Raw genomic sequence first — 18,179 nt, 5'->3', positions numbered from 1 at the left:
AAGCACGCCCGTGTATGTAAGGTATGTAAGTGGGCAGGGTCTGGGCTACCACCTTGTGCTTACCTGAGCATCCGCCTCTCCCTTCTCTCCCACTCTTGATCGTCTTTGGTCAGCCGTGCTTTCTAGAAGGGAGGATCGAAGAGAGATGCGTGAGCGAATTAGACGCAACCCACAGGCGGGGGTGAACGAAGCATCTGGGCTGTGATCCCTCTTCGGGCCGTCTCCCCTCGTTTTCGGTAGCACAGTACAGTGCAGCGCAGTGCAGAGCTGTGCGTTTACGATGCTCTTGTTTTCTCTATTGTTTCTGGAGTGCGTACTGTATGTAGTGAGTGAGACAAGCAGGAAGAAGGAATCCAGCGATGGTGGAGGCTGCACAGTCATTGTTCACTATCACAGCTAAACTCCAGATATCACCGGTGATAGTGGGAGTGATAGTCAACTCTAGCCGGCCCAAGCGGTTCAACCGGCGAGATAGAAAATGACCACTCACAACATAGCATAGGCCCGTGACGGGAACAACGCCTGGGAGTCGCACGGACAGCACGGATCTCAGGTGGCTGCACGCTCCCGGCCCCCTAATTGGCCGCTGACCTGACCCTGGACTGCGATTTCGTGCAGCTAAGCGCCCAACAGGGAGTCCAAATCCAGCCTTCGACTCCGTTACACCACCTAAGTTTAATGTATGTCCCAAGCTCGTGAGCGACGCCTTGCATATTCTTGGTCCTTATCGATAGCCTGGGCAGCGAGGCAAACACATGAAGAAGTGAAGAAGTGAATCAGTGTGAATGGGGGGTGTGACACCCGGCGCCTCCTCGAGCCTCGTGAGGGGTGACGATGGCGCCGAGAGGCTGACATCCCAGCGGCAAGAAGAGCTTCTATCCCACTCGCAGCCTGGCTCAACCTGCCCGCCTTGTTCCAGGACCCTCCGGAGCCTCGCAGTGGATTACCAACGGCTGCGATGGCCCCCAACTCCGAAGGGGCTCACAATCACATCCAAAGGATGAATGAGTGAGTCAAAGTCGTCCTTCCAGGCAATGAATCGATGAACAACAACCCAGCCGCACGTATCGTGTCGGGCAACTAGACTCCCGTCACTAACACGACCGTCGGACTCACACCGATCCGTGAATCCTACCTGTCCTGTCCTATCCTACCCCTAAGCCTTGTGCTGCCTGTCGCTGCCTCACGGGGCGGAAGCAAGGCAACGACAATAGCAACGACGCAGCACCGCACATTTCCTTACATGGTATATTTGCAGCGCCGTGTTTCTTATTCGGGCGTCTCCCAAAGTACGGCACGCCTTTTAGCCGGCGCAAATAACCATCCACCTGGTGGTTAAGGGTGGGTGCACACAGTGCCCTGCTCTACATGGTAATAAGAGCAGATAGATTACATGGCGTGCGCCACGGCGGTCGCAAACCAGGGAGTTTGAATGAGTTTTTTTCGAAGTCCCGCGACACTGGGGCGCTCGCGACGTCCCGAATGTACCAGGAGAGGGGGAGTGGGCGTAAGGGGGAAGTAGTAAGTAGAGTACAGTACAGTAAGGCTGAGCAACGCACCGCATCGCGACGAGGCGCATCGCATATACTCACTTGCATCGCTCTCCCGCACCTTCAAGTTACCTCTCTGAAGCGAGTGGGAAGACGGCACCGGCAGTGAGTTGAGAATACCCAAGCGATGCATGCAAAGAAGGCAGGATTGATTGCAGCTTGAGAGGGAATCTCAAAGCCCCGGCCACTTTGCCTTGCATCTTGTCTACCCAGGAGGTAGGTCGTACTGTAGCACGGCTACGCTCCCTACATTAGATTAGGTCTCTGCTATCTTTGGGTTTTCATACTGCACCAGGCTGTAGCATAGCGGTTTCTACCCTGCAGCAGCATGATCGTCGTCCCAAGTTAGAGTGCAGTGCGTGCAGTGCAGTGCAGTGCAGTGCCCCAGATGCATGTCTTGTTTCTAAATCCGGCCCCCAAAAGGCTGAGCGATCCGTCCCCTCTGTCTGTCAGTCAGGCCGCAAGAACTGGCCGCATCCTCTTTCCAACTGCCGAGCAGCAAGGAAAAAAAGACATGATACATGCCCTACTGTACTTACAGCCAAAAGTGCAGATTTGGGTTGCTTGCGGGCTTGCGTCTATCCACTCGGATCAAAGCAGCAGCGCTTAAGCCCTCCATTTGCATTTGCATTTGCATTTGTTCTCTGCCTGCTTCCCTGTTCCATGCGTGCCTGCCTGGCTTGTGGCCTGGGAATACCTGAGGAGGCTCCAACTCTGGGGTACGCACTGTAGACGCCGAAGCCAATGGATGGGTGGGTGATATCGCTGCTGGGCGTGCTCCCATCACATCACATCAAAGTTCACACAGTCACGTCGCGTGTGCGGCGCGAAAACCCTCCCCCTCCCAGAAAAGGGGACCCTGTTTTTCCCCATCCCATCCTAGCCGATGTCATCGCTCCAGGCATGAAAATGATGTCAGGAGCCTGGAATGGGGGAATCGGCGGAATTTGCCCTGATCTTTGAGATCTCAGACTCTTAAGTCTTTGAATGCGCCGCGCGCGCGCGAACCCGGCTCGCCGGGAAGGGCTTGGAATGGCGAGTCTCAGACAGATCGATCTGGCGATGCCTCTCTAGCCTCTCTCCCTTCCTTGACATGTCTCGGCGAGTCAGGTGTTTGCTGAGGCCCAGAGCCTCCAAAGTATTCGCGAGACATGCCAACTTGGTAAATATTTCTCGTGTTATTTGCTGGACACTGCTGAGGGGATGGATCAATGGCTGGGTGCTCTACCCGGGCGGCGTGCATACAGTACACAGTCGCACTCCCTTCTCTCTGTGGTTGGTTGTGCCGTGCAGCACCGGCGTTAAGGAAGCCAACGAGAGGGTGTGCGCCAGTTTCTGGCACCGAGTGTGAAGGTTGGTGGAAGTTACCTACCTACTCTTCTCGTTATAGGGGGGTGGTGGTGAGGAAGGGTGTGTGGGAGAGTGTGCACTTTTGAGGTACTTGGGAGCAGTTTCACACAGTCACTCCATCCACGCCCTTGAGGGAACCTGGCTCCTTTGACACGGAGGATGCAGTACAGTACAGTACAGTCCAAGGGCTCACCAGCCACACGCGACGATCGCACACAGTCTGCGATTCTCCCGTGTCGTCGGCCTGGCTTGTGGAGGGGAACAAGATTGGGGGCCATCCGTCCGCCGTTGTGGGTTGTCTTCCGGTCGGCATGCTTGTTGGGAACGCAATCCAATTTGCGACTGAATGACAATGAAAGAAAAATGGCATTTCTCCCATCGGCAGCATAGTTGACGCATGGGGGGAAAGTGGAAAGTGGAACGGACGGAGACGCGACTAAGGAAGAACCACTTACATGTAACCTGACTTAACTTTACCGAACACTTCGATGCTACCGGTAATTGAATGAATGCAGTGCAGCACGCAGTAGGCCCCGTAATCGCGAACGCGGTGGGTTCTTCTCCTCTCCTTGCCGTGCCGAGCCGTGCAGGAAGGACGAACAAGATGGCGCCGAGAGAACTATCTAAGAGTAGTCAACTTAACTTGATGGGAGGCGGCCCGCGTCGCATTGCATCTTTCCCCAGCGCCTCCCCGCCGCCAGCGCAAAGGCACAGTGCCTTAGGTCCCGTCAGTTGGTGGAGCAGTCGTCAATTGTGTAAAGGCCGAAGTAAGCTGATGCAGCAATGTAATTGACAACGGCAGCGTTCGTCCCATCTTTTCGAAGTCGTAGAACATGCCGGGTGTTCCGCTGTCCACAAGGAGAATTTTGAGAATGTTTCAATGCTGCAGCGCCCGCAAACCCAGTGCACGGAACCAGATCTGCCGGTCGAGGGGTCGGTCGCAGCGCAGGTCGCAGCGAGCACACAGTAGGCCGGGGTCCGGTTGAAGCGAGATAGATCCTGGCGGCCAGATCCTCGCATCGCCAAAGCCATCATCATCATCATCATGCCAACGACCTGCTCTTTCGCGCAACTCAGCCTCTGGCTTTGGCCGTTCCTTCGCTGTCAGACGGCTTATGTTGGTTCCCTATACCAAGAGGTGCGTAGTACGGGTAGCATAAAGTAAGATGATGATGGAGGACGATCATCAGAAAGTGCCACGGGAGGCTCCGCTGTACCGCATCATGACTTATAAGTGTGCTGCACCGTACTACGGCGGCGGTGCGCCATGTCTGCCAGGGGAATCCTCCCGCGGCTTGACTCGAGCCAGACATATCAAAACTGGAGTACAGGCATTGCATGCGCTGCTAGGGTAGGAGGGTAGGCAGTCTACCTACGAGGAAGATATCGATATAAGTCACCAGGTGGTTACTTTTCTTTTCAACCTCAATCAAACCTCCAAAACAGCGAAACACACAAGAAAAAGCAATAACAACGACTCTGGACAGAAGAAAAGAAGCAAGACAACTTAGCCAGAGCCCCCCTTGCATGTCTTCCCTGTCCCTTGTTTGCTCCCACCGTCCGTGCAGCCCCTGCGTTTCGTCTGATGTGCCAGCTTCCAGTTCCAGTTTTGCCCCGGACCGAAATTATAAAAATTTTCTGCCCCGTGGCGCACAGCACAGTATATCGCACACAGGAGGGGACGGCGAGGGAGACGGAGGACAAGAGAACAAGAAAAAGGCAAACACCTCTTTGCTTCTGTTGTGCTGCGATTTGTGTCCCCATTTCCCCCTGAGCGTTTATTAGGGGCGTGAGATGTGACACATCAGACAAACATTGACAAAAGCGACGTTGGTATGTACAACTAGCAGCTTACACAGAGGTACGAAGATTTTGCGACAACTGGCATGAGAAAAGAAAAAATACACACACAGAAAAACAATTAGGGCTTCAGGGCAAGGGCTTCCTCTCTGGTTCGGTGAGTCAAAGAAAAGACAAGTGAGTGTTTGACGCGGTGCAATGCGCATTGCTGAGCATCCCTGCTGCTTGTAATTTTCTCTTAAATTGGCATAATATCAAGGTTGGGCCGCAATGGCCCGGGTGTGGTCGCGCCCGGCCGCACTGCGCCTTTGGTCATTGAGAAAGAAAAAGAAAAAGTGCAGAGAGAGAGAGAGAGAGGGAGAAATGGCAAATAAGTGTTGGTGGTAAAACTTTCAATTTCGGTGTGTGAGCCATACGAAGGTCTGAATTCCTCAGTTGAGATATCGTTGGTAGTCATGCCATCTTGGCATGCATGAGTGAGAAGACAATGCCCCTCTAGAGGACAGGCCTGCAAAAGCATGACATCAACAAACCCTACTTACACACATGCGGATCATTGCAAACAACTTGCAGCCAACCAACCACTCGGCTGGAGGTTCACATATTGTCACAGTAGAAATTCAAGAACAGTTCAGTTTCACGTGAAATGGACCGGGTAGAAATGTAGTGTTCGAAAGTTATGATTTGTTTATTGATATTGATATTGATATTGGTGCTGAGCTTTAGCTTGATCACCAATCTTCAAGCTGACCTTCCATCGTGGTCTCTTCTCCTTCTATCTGCTTTGCTCTCCTCCCGCACTGAATGAACGAAAGGGTATATCCATCGCCCAGCCTGAGATAACCGTGAAATAAATAAGAAAATATTGCGGGCTCCTGCTAATTGAATGGAGATCCGCGGGAGACAATAGAGAAAGTGACACAAGACGCCCAGCGATGTCCCTTCCAACAATAACGAGCAGAACGAGAAAAAGTAATTCCAATCGACGATAGCTTCCCAATTCAAAACAGCCATTAAAATGGTGTACTCTCAAGGCGCATTCCCAAGACAACGCGAGATTCCAAAACCGACAGTTTATATCCCAACCCAAAAGACATGGCACTACATTCCATGCCGGTAGCGCAATTCAACTTTTAGGTATCCTCCGTTACATGATATGATGGACTAGAGCAAGACCACTGAGGTCGTCTTCCACTTTGCTGTGTTTGTTTGTTTGTTTATTCCTTCCTTCTTTCGTTCGTTTCGTGAACCATCTTCGTGATCAACATCGGCAGTGAGCTGTACTCGAGCCCACGGGGGTATAAGAGAGAAATATTTGTGGGGTATCTCTGAAAGACCGGAAAGCCGACCACCATTTGCGACGCGAATCGCCCTCAGACACTTTATTACGGGTAGGGGATGTAGAGATAATAAAGAAACCTCCCCCTTGGGAAAATGGAAAACAGGATCCGTTGGTATGATGTCCCGGACGGCCAAGCGACTCCTTTGAGATTCCTAATCGTACAACTTGCGCTCCTCAATCTTGCTTCTTCATCGTCTTCTTATCATCGAAGCGGTCCAGTCGGTTGACCTCCGCTTTTGGAAGTCGCTCTTGCTCTTCAGGAGAAGCTCTAGTGATTTGTAAGTTAGACATAATACATTAGTCCAACAAGGTATAGGTAGATAGTCCATGGAAACAGGAAAAGGGCCAGATGTCCAAGAAGAAATTACTGGGTAGGTCTCTTCAGGATGTCCTCGCAGTTGGCGTCGAAGCGTAGGTTCCAGAGGCGGACGGACTGCATGAAACGCTCCGTCTTCTCCAACTCGCGCTCGCGGCCGAACATGGTCTCGACGAACTCGATACCGGCGTTCTTGCCTAGCTGGCTGTCCTTTTTCTTGCTGGACTTCAGCATGGGAGTCTCGCAGGCCTTGAGCAGCTTGCGAAGCTTGTCGGTGAGGCGCTCGCCAGACTCAATGAAATCCTCCACCATCTCCTTGTTCTCCAGGGCACGGATCTTGGGGATGCTGTCCTCGGCTCGCTTGACCTTGCCTGCCAGCTGGATCAACAACAACCACATCTCTCCTGCCATATCCGAGATAGGGGTCGAGGGTCCATGATGGTAGACAGTCCAATCATAGATCCACTTCCCCAAAGAGTTGGCGTCAAAGACACTTCCCAACAGCATGATCGGCTCCTCCGTCGGGTCCCAGTTCTTTAGTGAGTAGCCTGGCGGGATACGATGCTTCTTGGCGTCGGCCTCGGTGGCCTTCGGGGCGGCGGGCGGCTTCTTGGTGTGAGAGCTGGCGGGTCGCGCGGTCTGAGGGCGCTGGGGGATAGAGGTCGAGCCTCGGCGAGAGTGGTGCGCCGTAGGCCGTCGCTGCTCTTCCTGGTAGCGAGGGGACTCGTATGGGTCTCTGTCGACGTGCTCTGGTCGATACGGTGAACCCTGTGCATAGCGGGGGTGATCAGTTCCACGTACACCACCAGCATTAGTAGTAGAATAATAGTCCTTGTATCGCTTGGACCTCGATCGCGCGGGCAACATATACATGATGCCGTTGATCTCGATGTACTCGTCCTCGTCGGATTCCCCATAAGAGTCTGAGGCCCGCCAGTAGGAAAATGAGTTGCGACGCTCGCGCGTTTTGGGGCGCGAGCCCGACGAGAATGACTGTTTCCGCGATGATCGCGATGCACTCACATTGGCAGTGGCGTAGAGGCCATCGCTCGTGTACCGCGGCGAGAAGGCCGCGGGTCGCGGGCTGGAGAAGTCATTCAGGCCGCTGCTCATGTTGCGGAAATGCGCGCGGGTCGCTGGCCGCTGCTGATGGGAGGCCATGTTGTAGAACTGGTGAGGCCCTCGCGGTGACGGAGTGGGTGAAGGGCTCGCGAACTTGTCGTAGTCGCGATAGTCCTGGGTATGGCTGGGAGTGGAGCCGTAGGGCGAGTAGCTGTTCATGTTTTCGGCTGCTTGCGATATCCAACTGACATCCAGAACAGCAAAAAAAAAAAACTCTGCTACTCTACTACCCCCGACAGCTCGTTTGTTTTTATACTTTTTTTTTTTACTTTTTCTTTTCTAGTCCAGTTCGTCGCGCCGGTGTCGTGACGCGGGGAGTAGTGACGCCAGTCACCTTGGTATGTGGTCGGTAGGAAGAGGAGAGGAAAACCGTCTTCTTTCTGAGAACATGTCAAAGGTGTGGTGTTAATATCGTCCGAGCGAACAAGTGCTGGCGATATAGTAGTTCCAAGGCCGTGACACACAAAGGAGGCACGGTGCTGGTTCTGGAAGTGACTGGACTGTTCGAGGAGTCCAGATCAGCTGATGACGTCTTGGTTTGGGGCAACGAACGGAGTCGTTTTTGTAAGCGTGGCCGAAAGCGTGATGTAAAGACGATTGAGTTGGCAGAAGCCAAAATGTTCAAGTAGAAGAAGGAGGTTGGAAATAGGGAGATGGTTGGTGTGTTCTGGCTTATGTATATTTTTCGGGAAGAGTCCAAGGGGATGAGGAGGTCGGTGGAGCGCGTGTGGTACCGCACTCTAGGTCACTCCGTAGGTGTGTGCCAGGTACGACGGTACAAGCAGGCAAGCCCTTGCAAGATGCCAGCGCACGCTAAACAGGAGTGACAGGGGCCCCTGGCCGCTCCGAGAGAGTGACTTCTGATGGAGTCTCTTCCTGCCGTCCCTCGTGGGCGTTGGTGGAGGGGTGGCAATAGGAGGGTACTTGTCCCCCTTGGGGATTAGTCACTCTCGCTCACCCCTGACCAAGACGAACACACAGAGTGAAGGAGAACCAGCCACAATGGCCCACACTGTTCGGCCACCTTCTCTCTCGCACTGCAGGACCTCGCTGTGAGAACCTGTGAAGATGGGACAAGCTGAGAGGTCGTCGCCTGCAGGCCAATCAGGCGCCTGTCGCAATGTGCTATGCTCCTGTAGGCTGTAGAAGACGGTTTTAGCCTCTGTAGAACCGGCGCTGCTCAGCTGCAGTGCTGCTTTATGCACTGCTGACTCCCACGCCTCGCTGAAAATAGCAAGACGGTTGTTACTTGTTGAATTAAAAGGGGAAAGAAAATAGGGGCCTTTGCGCAACAGTCCAGCGGGAGCACACGAATGGGTGAACGTGCGACCAAGTAACTGAGTGACTGAGCGTAACTGCAATTGCTTCGCTTGCTCAGTGGCTCCTCTGGCTAATTATCTTGCGATCCAGTTGGTTGGGAAGATAGGCCGATCGAATGTCGCTCGATATTGCAATTGTGACTGATAGCCGCCCCTCAGTGAAAATCAGCAATCAGCGACCCCTGGGCTCTGTTGCTGAGAGTCACTGGTCGAAGTTGTGATTCACACGCTCTAACCTTCCACTCCGACGGGTCGCAATGGGCACCAAACCTCGATGAATGGTATCAATTAGTTCCCTGTCCGTACTGTCCCTGGTGAAAAGTCTGCGCCCGGGGAGGGGCTATCCTGGACGTTTTGGTGGACGCCTCCCGAGCCTGTTCACCCCAGGCCAATTTACCAGCACAAGTAAGCGAGATGACTCTGATACCCACGGGCTGGGAGAAGCAGGGAAGCTGGTAGCACTTGTTCAGGCTTCCAACGTCGCGGCAGCGGATCTCATATCCTGGAAGCCCACTAACGTGAATAACGGCTCGCCGAGGGAAAATTTTTCGGTTTTCTCAATCGCAGGCGTAGTCCTTCTGGAAAGTGCTGTGCAAGGGTCCCAGATGGTTGGGGAGCCGTCGTGTCGTTGATCCTGGAACGGTGCCTGGCCGGAAGAGCGGGAGGTCTCAAGCGCGGCGCCGCTAACGTTAATAATGATTGATATTCCTCCTCACAGCCAAAGACATTGGCACGTCCGGTGAATACGAACACGCGCAAGACAGGACAGCCCAGGAATGAGGCAGCCGGTAAGGTCGGTCGATCCAGACGGCCTGCAAACAACAATTCGGCCCGGCACAGGGTCGAGTCATTCAAGGGTTGGATTGATAGAAGGGCTCGTCCGGTCAGCCCGGATCAAGAGGTCGATTTATAGGAGTTATTGTCGTTGCGACGACCACTGCCACCAACTGCCGCTTTGCGATGCGCCTCTTTAGGATGCTCCGAATGCGACAGGTCGAGCACCCTGTTTGTCCAATTCGCAACACAGTAAGTATTACAGGCGGGCTCCTACATGTGCAACCGAGACAGCCGACGGATGGTGGAATATGCCGGTGCTCTTCCAACTGATGGTTCTGATTGTGATGCGATGCGATGGCAGCTGGCCGCTCAGGAACCAGGAGCGGGGCAGCAGCGATATTGTACAGTATTGTACAGCGGAAAAGCCCAGACTATGTACGATTGACCGGAGACGGCAGATGAGACAATTATATATGTGCTCGCTCATATGTATAATACAGAGAAAAGAAGGCGCACAGTTTCTTTGCCGTCCAGGCGGCGATATGACGTGTGCGATGCGTTGATAGAAAATTGACTCTTCTAGAGGCAGGAAGGAGATGGTGGAGCAGGCAAGACGTTGTGAAGGAAAGAACGATCATGGCCTGAGACACACCAGACTCTGGACTTTTAAGAGAATGCAAACCAAGGGCTGGTCTGTCTTTCTAACGCAGTTATGGCAAAGGCCGCCCCCAAGAAGAAGAAGATGTGCTTACGCCGCCACCACCACCACCATCAGGACACGGAAGAAGAAATTGGTCACTCCCTTACTGACGGCGCATACAGACTCTGTGTGAGTGTGTGTGCACGCACATACTGACGAAGCATGCTGGTGGGTGTCCGCGTGCGGGAGAAGAAACCTCGAAGAGATTTACAGCCAACCCGCTTCGTCGCCTCTCATCCCCCTCTTCAGCATAGTGACCCCTCCATCACGGCCATTCGGGACCATCTTCACAAGGTCTCGTCCAATGTGGGCGTGGGATGGGCCCCTCCCTCTCTCCCGAAGCGATCTAGGGCGTTGTCTGTTCGCTGCGAGATGTCGCCAGAGATGCATCACATGTCTGCTGATAAAGCGAGCGATACTGGCTGGCCACTCAGTGACACTCACTATACGGTCTTTGACCCTCGTGCACTAAAAGCGATATGCAGCCCCCCAGCATGCTGGTTCCCTAGTTTGCGTGCAGGAGTTCACCCAAGTCGTTTCTAGGCGTCTTCCTTTTGGGTCCGGGGGGGCTTCTCTCTAATTAAATAGCCATCCCATTGCATCATGCACCGTCTACCACGAGGAGTCTGCTGCAGCCAGCAGCCCGCGGGTGTTGATCATCGATCAAACTCCCCGAATAGAATCCTGCCGTGAGCAAGACAAGCAAGGATACTTACAGTTCAGCACACTTCCAGTCCTGTCAAGGCGTGATGCATCACAATCAGCCTCCGATTTATCCAAGCACGGGGAAGGCGCGCACCAGATTTTCCTACATTAAGACACCACCAGGCCAGATCACCGTGAACTTCCATGGTCGTGCCAGACGCCGTTCAGCACTCCAAGCCTCCTTGTTCTCTCAGATTGTGTGATTGGCAGATCTCCTGACTACGGCTTATCATCAACACCATTTCGTCATGGCATATCACGCATTTATACAGTGGAATGAGTTTAATTGACAGACATCCTGGTCACTCAATGCATTGAGATCAATTAACTAGCTGGGGTTATGCTTAACCATTTGGGACCACCGCCCAACCTCCTCCTTTTCCAGCTCGTTGGGGTTCTCAGTGGTGGCAAGAAACCCCAGCCTCACCGATCGACCCCTAGGGCGGGTCAGAGCGCACTGCGAGCCCAGAACCCAGTGCTGCTGAGGGTACGGATAGTACGTTGCTGAATCGAGTCCAGCTCGTCCAGGGGCTTGAGCGAAGGCCTTTCAGCGCACTGTCGCGTTCTCTGCACCTCTCACGGTGGCCCCCTAGTTCATGCACGTTGATGGCGAATGGGGTTCGTTCCAGCACTTCGTCAAAGGCTTCACGGTGGCTGACCATTGAAAATGTGGAACAAAACAGAGTGTTGATATTGATGGCCTCTTCACTTGCGGCCCCTCTCTAAATCATCTATTGGTGTTATGACGTCCTATTTCCAGGCCATTTGTTGGATGATTAGAGCGATTCACGATGGTCTGTACATTCACCTAGCCGTGCGACCAATATTGCAGTGTATCATTTTCTGTGACACCAAGAGTTCTCTTCCAACGTTGATGATCTCGTATTTAGACTTCAGCTTTTCTGTCATAACTTCTTCCAAACCCGAATCAAGCTAGATATTCCCCCCGATACTCAAGTGGTGAGCGTAATCAGTACAATGTTTTCCATTGTCTAATCAGCGTGGTCACGCACAGCTCCTCGAAACCATGGGTTGGGTTGCCTCAGATCTTCGAGCATAGAGCACCAGACTCCAGCGCAAGCATGATCCTAGACAGATGCCTCTAGACCATTTTCAACTACCATTGGAAGGGGAGTATCAAACGCTAATATCGTCGGCCCGTGGAGTCTAGAACTCGGTTCGTGGGTCCCGGAAGCACTACTCAAGCATCCGCTCCCGGGGTCCAGTGTTCTCGTTGGCCTCGTTGTCGGGAACATCCTGAGTCCGGTCTTTTACTCCAAGAACGGACGGCATCTTGTGCTGCTATCAAAGACTTATCGTCGAGTCGTCGCTGGTAACTCTGGCCCATACAGTACATCCACACACGGTAAAGCGATGGCATATCCAAACAGAGGTGAGAGCTCAATCCGGCTGCAGGTGAACAGCCATGTTGCGGTCTCTGAATAGAGATTAGTACGCCCACTGCTATGGGTCGATCCATCAGCAACAGATCGTGCAGACTCGAAAAACACCTATGGTCCATGCAGCAAGCGTTGGCGCTATAGCATCAAGAGAAAATACATGCAAGTTGGTGGGACCTATGCCTGTGTCTTCACCTCCTTCCGCACACCTTGTTGGTTGCATGCGCCGGACGCAGTGCGAATCTAGCGCTGCTTTAGAACATACAGAGTTGGTAGACGGCCCCTCCTGTCCGCCGCCGGTCTGTCCTGTCTGTCTACTCTCGGGCAATCAGGTTATGAAGTTCTAGAATAACACGCTTGTCCTCCCTGTTCCCTGTGGCTGATGAAAAGCATCTGGTAGGTGCCCGGAAGGCGTATGTTAACTTTTGCGCTTTGACGCCTCTCCCCTTTTCTTCTCGGCAAGACTAGCTAAAATTTCTTTTTCTTTTATTTTTCCATGTCCAATATCAAAGCATGCTACCCCTCTCTACCACACACTTCGAACCCAAAACTGTCCAGACAAACTGGAGGGGAGGCAGCAACAAGACCGGCTGCCTCTGTCTCCCCTCATCGTCACTCTGTTCCATTAGCGTATCATGCGAATGACTCACAGCTCTTCAGCATCATGTATGATGTATGCCTCTCGTCCCAACTGGTTTCCTGCGTTGATGTCCAACTGTCGGTAGGCTATGACAACCGTATTTGGGCACTCTGGGCCAGAATGGCCAATGACCCAAAGCAAGGCCGGCCGTGCAGGAGCGTTTTCCTCCCGATTGGGCCGCGGCCACAGTCTGTCGCACCACGATGCCGCCAATGCCCAAGACCCGTCTTATACAGAGCTGCAGAGACGCAGACACGCAGTGCCCATTCGATCCGCGCCCTTAGTCGCGGTCCACCTTCGATGCGATGCAGGCTTGACGGGAGTGGTGCTTCCTTCCCCTACCCACCGGCGCATGCCGCCCATTGGCCGTCTCACCATGAAAACGCCTCCGATATTGTCCCTATTTGCTGTCTTCTTCAGCTTCGCCCGCTGCTAACCCACCACAAAAATAGGCCGGCTTGTTCAAACACGCTTGCTACAACGAGACCAAGGCAGATCATGGTCTTCCATGCCGTAAGCCCATGTCCCCGCCGACATATGCCATGCCGTGCCATGCGCAAGTCTTTCTCTCTCTATCCTCGACTTGTCTTTCGACGCACACCGACACTTGCCCATTCCGATACCAGAAGCTAACCTCTAGTCTTACAGCGGCACCCGCGACATGCAGCGACGGTCTGCAATCCTCATGCCCTAGGTGCTTGCGCGGCACTCTCCTATACGTCGGTTGTCCGCCCTGCCCTTGTCCGGGTGTTGTGACGTAGCCCGTGACCCCACAAAAACATTTCGCTGCTTTGTGTGAATTATTTTCCTCCTCTGCACCTCCCGTTTGCTTGTGGTGCAATATTTGGAAGCAATTGTACATCCAAGGAATGACAAACAGAGACAGACAGATGCGGGCGAAGCTGAAGGAATCCCAGAGATGCAAACCGGCGGTGTGCAGGCCCGTTATTCGCTCCAGGGATCCATCCTTTGCATAACCAAACAGACACTTGCCGCAGCGGGCCTGGCTTCCGGCTGCTGCTGCTTTGTAAATCCCCCTTTCCCACACCTCTGACGATGCATGGGTAGGCGGTTGCCATGGTGTAGAGGTGAGTTGTGGAACTGTTCGCCCTACATGTCTTGTTGACAGAAGTCCAAATCTTGCATACACACCCCTTGGTACATCGTCAAGATGTTGCTATGTATCTTCACCAGTTCAGCGTCAAGATAAAGCACCCAAGAACAGTCCACTCAAAGGCATCTCGTCTATTCGCACGTGTAAATGACGAAACAGCACGTCTCTGTATTTTCTTGCGATTTGTTCTTTTCTTCGGCTTCTAGCTTTGCGAAACCACCCCTGAGATAAGGTCACAGCCTGTTGCTCACCTGGCCACTTCTCCTTGGTCGATTCTTGATTTGGGGGCTGCGAGAATGAGATAGCTAGATACCCGGGCAATTACACCCATTTGACACTTCGCGAATGGCAAGTCTCGGATGAGAGACTGTCAGATGCCATCGCCCCAGGCCTACAATCCTCGCCGAGCAGCGCCAACCAATTGCAGAAAATGTCTTGTTAGTCACTGACCGTATTCGCCGTGACAGCCCCCTTTTCTGAAGGCAGCAGCGCCGACATCTCAGCCTCCGAGTCCTGTAAGAAGGAAGCGTGAAACCCACGCAAATGGATTCCTCCAAGTGGGCTACACATGCGCCGACTAACACCAGGCAGTCGCAGCAAAAGGAGAGAAGACAATGAGGGGTCGTTTCAGTCCCGTCGACTTGCATCGCCTTCCCGGCCTCGCAATGCAGGGCTTCTCGGTGTCCCATGCCGTGACAGGACGACGGGTGCCCTACGAAATTAAGCATGGGCAGAGCCAAGACGCATCCGCAGTGCACTTGCAGCGGGCAGCAGCAGCAGCAGGGAGGCGTTGGGCTCCAATCGCTCCAAGCCGCGACTTACATGTGCGAGCCTAACCATAGTTATGCTTAGTGGCCGCACACCCGGCCCCGGTACGTCACTTAGTCACCTCGTTCCGGATCCTTGGGACATGTGGCTGTGTCGGGTACACGTGATCATTCTATGATGACATGAGGTTTACTAGAAGCTTTGGTACTAAGCTCTCAGTTCTGAGAAGCATCCAGCTGCCAATTATCCTCATTATCCTTCCTTCGACCGTCCTTGATCTTGCCCACAATCTGGCTTATATCATCCCAAATTCTTGCCCAATTTCTCAGCCCCTTGAGGTCCTTCCACTTGAGGGTCACATCTCGATACAGCTGATACCAGTTCGTCTTTTCGAGCGGTAGGCTGATGGGTTCCAATTTGGTGTTTTCAAGTCGTCGTTGTTGCGCCTTGGATTTATAGTCGTCAGTTGAGTGTACCGGTGGGTATTTGGGATTGCGCCGTGGCCTTCTTGACGTCCTGATGTCGTTCAGAAGCCTTCAATCGGACCAAATCCTGTGCTTCTTGCAGAGGTCCACAAGCCCATCAGCGTCAACACGACCTATCCGACGACAGCTGATGATTTTGAATAACTCGAAGCACGTAGGGTGAAACACTGCCCCGAATTCTGACGGGTTGTCCGGGTTGTTCATCTGAACGAACAGATTAGCGACATCAGTGATCGGAGCGAAGGATGGGGTTAAATGCAAATTTGATTATTCCTGATGGTTGCGCTCCATATGCAGCGGCAATCTGGTCTACTCCATGACGAACGGGAGCTAATTTGGTCTTTTTCAGCCATTTACAATCGGCAAGGCCGGTGAGGTGATATGCGGAGTGTCTCTCGAAATCCAGATCATCGTTGGACGGTCGCCAATGTTCTCGTTTGGCAACGAGACACTGGACCGTTGTACAGCCTCTGATCTGTTCAACAGAAGTCTCGTCCCCATGATAGCCTCCAGTATGCTCACAGTCAGGGCCTACTATGTGCTCATACTCGTTTTCGTTCCAGTAGTCGGCCACAGATAAAGGCAAAATCGCAGTTGATGGCTCGGGGCATGAGACCGAAAATGTCCATGCTGAAGTTGACCCCGGAGAATCCATGTTTCCAGAACATTTGACAGCATCTACTTCTGAGTTGTCACTCTCATCGCTCACATGAGAGTCGTACTCCAGTGCCTCATCGTTCGTCTCGATCTCAGGCTCGTAATCCCCATCTCTTGAATCATCCATGTAAAACCCATACATAGGCTCATACTCAGCTCTGTGTGCCAGTGGTCCTCTGTGAATAAGGACACATGTATTGGAACATGTATCTCCGTAATCAGGAGGACCAACCCAAGTCAGCCCGTGGTCCTTGTAGTCTCGACCCCAGGCAGCTTCTGGCGGTTCATCACGAGTGCGGATCCTTGCGGTATTGAATACCACACCGCAAAGCTGGCATTCCAACTGGCTCTGTTAGTTGTTTGAGTATTGAGATGTTTTAAATCCGGTTACCTCAAGATCTAGGTATTTGGTTAGCCCAGTTGCTTGGAGAAATCGGGGTATTGAGGGTGGCACAAGCTCATCATGTTCTCCAGCACGGTGAACCCTGCTGAGCCTGATACCTCTTCCTCTACCTAGTAGGTCCTGATCTGAATGAGAGAACTGTGGGCAAGATTAGAAGATGGGCGGTTACAAATGTCAAATCTGCTCAAGTGAAGGTCGGCGGAAAGTCGTGTTTGTATTGCAAGCCATACGAGTGTGATTGCACCAAGGTACTGATAGGCCAGCTTGAAGACTTTCACATTTCTTTCAAATAACAAATTTCAACGTAATCGGCGATGGAATCAACTATGTTTTAAGGCTTTACTTGATAATCACGAATCTTCGATGGACGATCACAGCCAGCCCTTATATCTGTTCCTAGGCATAGAATAGTATTGCTTGAATTGACCACCGAATTATTCCATCATCTTGTTGTTTTGCAAATAATTTGCATGATACCGTTCTGAGTGTCAGGGGATAGCCAGGGGACCCCTGCACGTATGTCACGTGGTTCCGAATCTCTGGGATTTGTGGCTTTTGACTTTCGGGCGGCACCGCCACCCCGGATTTCTAAGAAAGATTCCGATGTTTCACGACTCTTACAGTAGATCAGCACTCTTCCACCACCTTCGACAACACTGGCAAATAGCAACCACGCAAGCTTTTCTTATGTCCAAAGTCTGGGGAGACCTTCGATAGACTCACTAACGCCGTCGGCAACTACGTCATCTGCTCTTCGATGCATCAAATTGAGATTCAATGATACGCGCACCCCTTCTGCGTCAAGGTACCTTCCGAATGTTGAGGTGGCGGAGCTGTGGGGGTACCTGCGTGTCCTGAGGCAAAATGCGTCAACCTCAGGCGTTGAGTCAACACGTCCGTCCACACGTCCACCCCGCCGCCTTGGGCATCAGGAATCACTGGACACGAGCGTGAATTTGTGCACATGTATTCTGTTCTGCAAGGATCTCTTGCGAAGCAATGCCTGCTATGACAGTATTGGCAGCCCAATAAAACGCTCATTTGATTCCCGTCGCGTTTCATTTTCGGCCGTGACTCACACCTCCAACATCCTCCTTCGCTTCCGATGTCACGGCGCCCTCCTTTGGTCCTTTGGTCTACGAATGATCCTAGCGGCTCGATGGCTTGCACCAGTTACACATCGCACCTTTGCGCGACCACGGCTTCGCCACACCAGTATCAAAGTCGATGTGAATAGGCAAATAAGTCGTGACGAATGCTCTTCTCCCTCCCACTTTCCCTTTGTGACATTGCTCGATGTTTTGACCTCTCACATAGCAAAGTGGCGTATGAATGTAGGCAGCCATGGTGAGGGCCGTTTTTACCGGACATTGGGAGGGAAAGACGGGGCTGCCCTGATGCCATCGCACGATGGTTGGTTGGAAGGCCGGGTCGCTCGTTGGTGTCCGACAAGTCGACGTTTGGAGGCTGAATCACATGCCCACGCGTTTCTCCCATGGCTGCAGCCACTGAGACATCTACGACATGGCCCTTGCAAGCGAAGACACGCTAGACGGGGATATTATCAGCCGCCTCCCGCTTTCCCTGACTCTCGATGTTCGATATGCTTCTCTGCAGAAATGCACAGCCTACCTCTTGAGTTGGACTCATCGGCGATCATGGTACATGTTTCCGGGTTCATGGACTTGTACCGCATGCCAACGACGATACGGACACGCCTCCTGATGGTAC

General features: G+C 52.8%; 1 protein-coding gene across 1 annotated transcript; it reads right to left on the bottom strand.

Moving 5' to 3' along the window:
• Positions 1-6,406: 6,406 nt before the first annotated feature.
• Positions 6,407-7,639, bottom strand: UCRPA7_1201 (putative vegetative cell wall protein gp1 protein; the record flags this gene model as incomplete). The annotated part of the gene is made up of 1 exon (XM_007913788.1): positions 6,407-7,639. One exon carries the CDS (start codon positions 7,637-7,639, stop codon positions 6,407-6,409), a length of 1,233 nt encoding a protein of 410 aa, XP_007911979.1.
• Between the last annotated feature and the right edge of the window lie 10,540 nt (positions 7,640-18,179).

The sequence above is a fragment of the Phaeoacremonium minimum genome (assembly GCF_000392275.1).
Source record: "Phaeoacremonium minimum UCRPA7 unplaced genomic scaffold PA7_03_scaffold_62, whole genome shotgun sequence".
In the NCBI taxonomy this organism is placed as follows: domain Eukaryota; kingdom Fungi; phylum Ascomycota; class Sordariomycetes; order Togniniales; family Togniniaceae; genus Phaeoacremonium; species Phaeoacremonium minimum.
The sequence above is the reverse complement of the archived record's forward strand: the minus strand, read 5'-3'. Positions and strand labels throughout refer to the sequence as shown.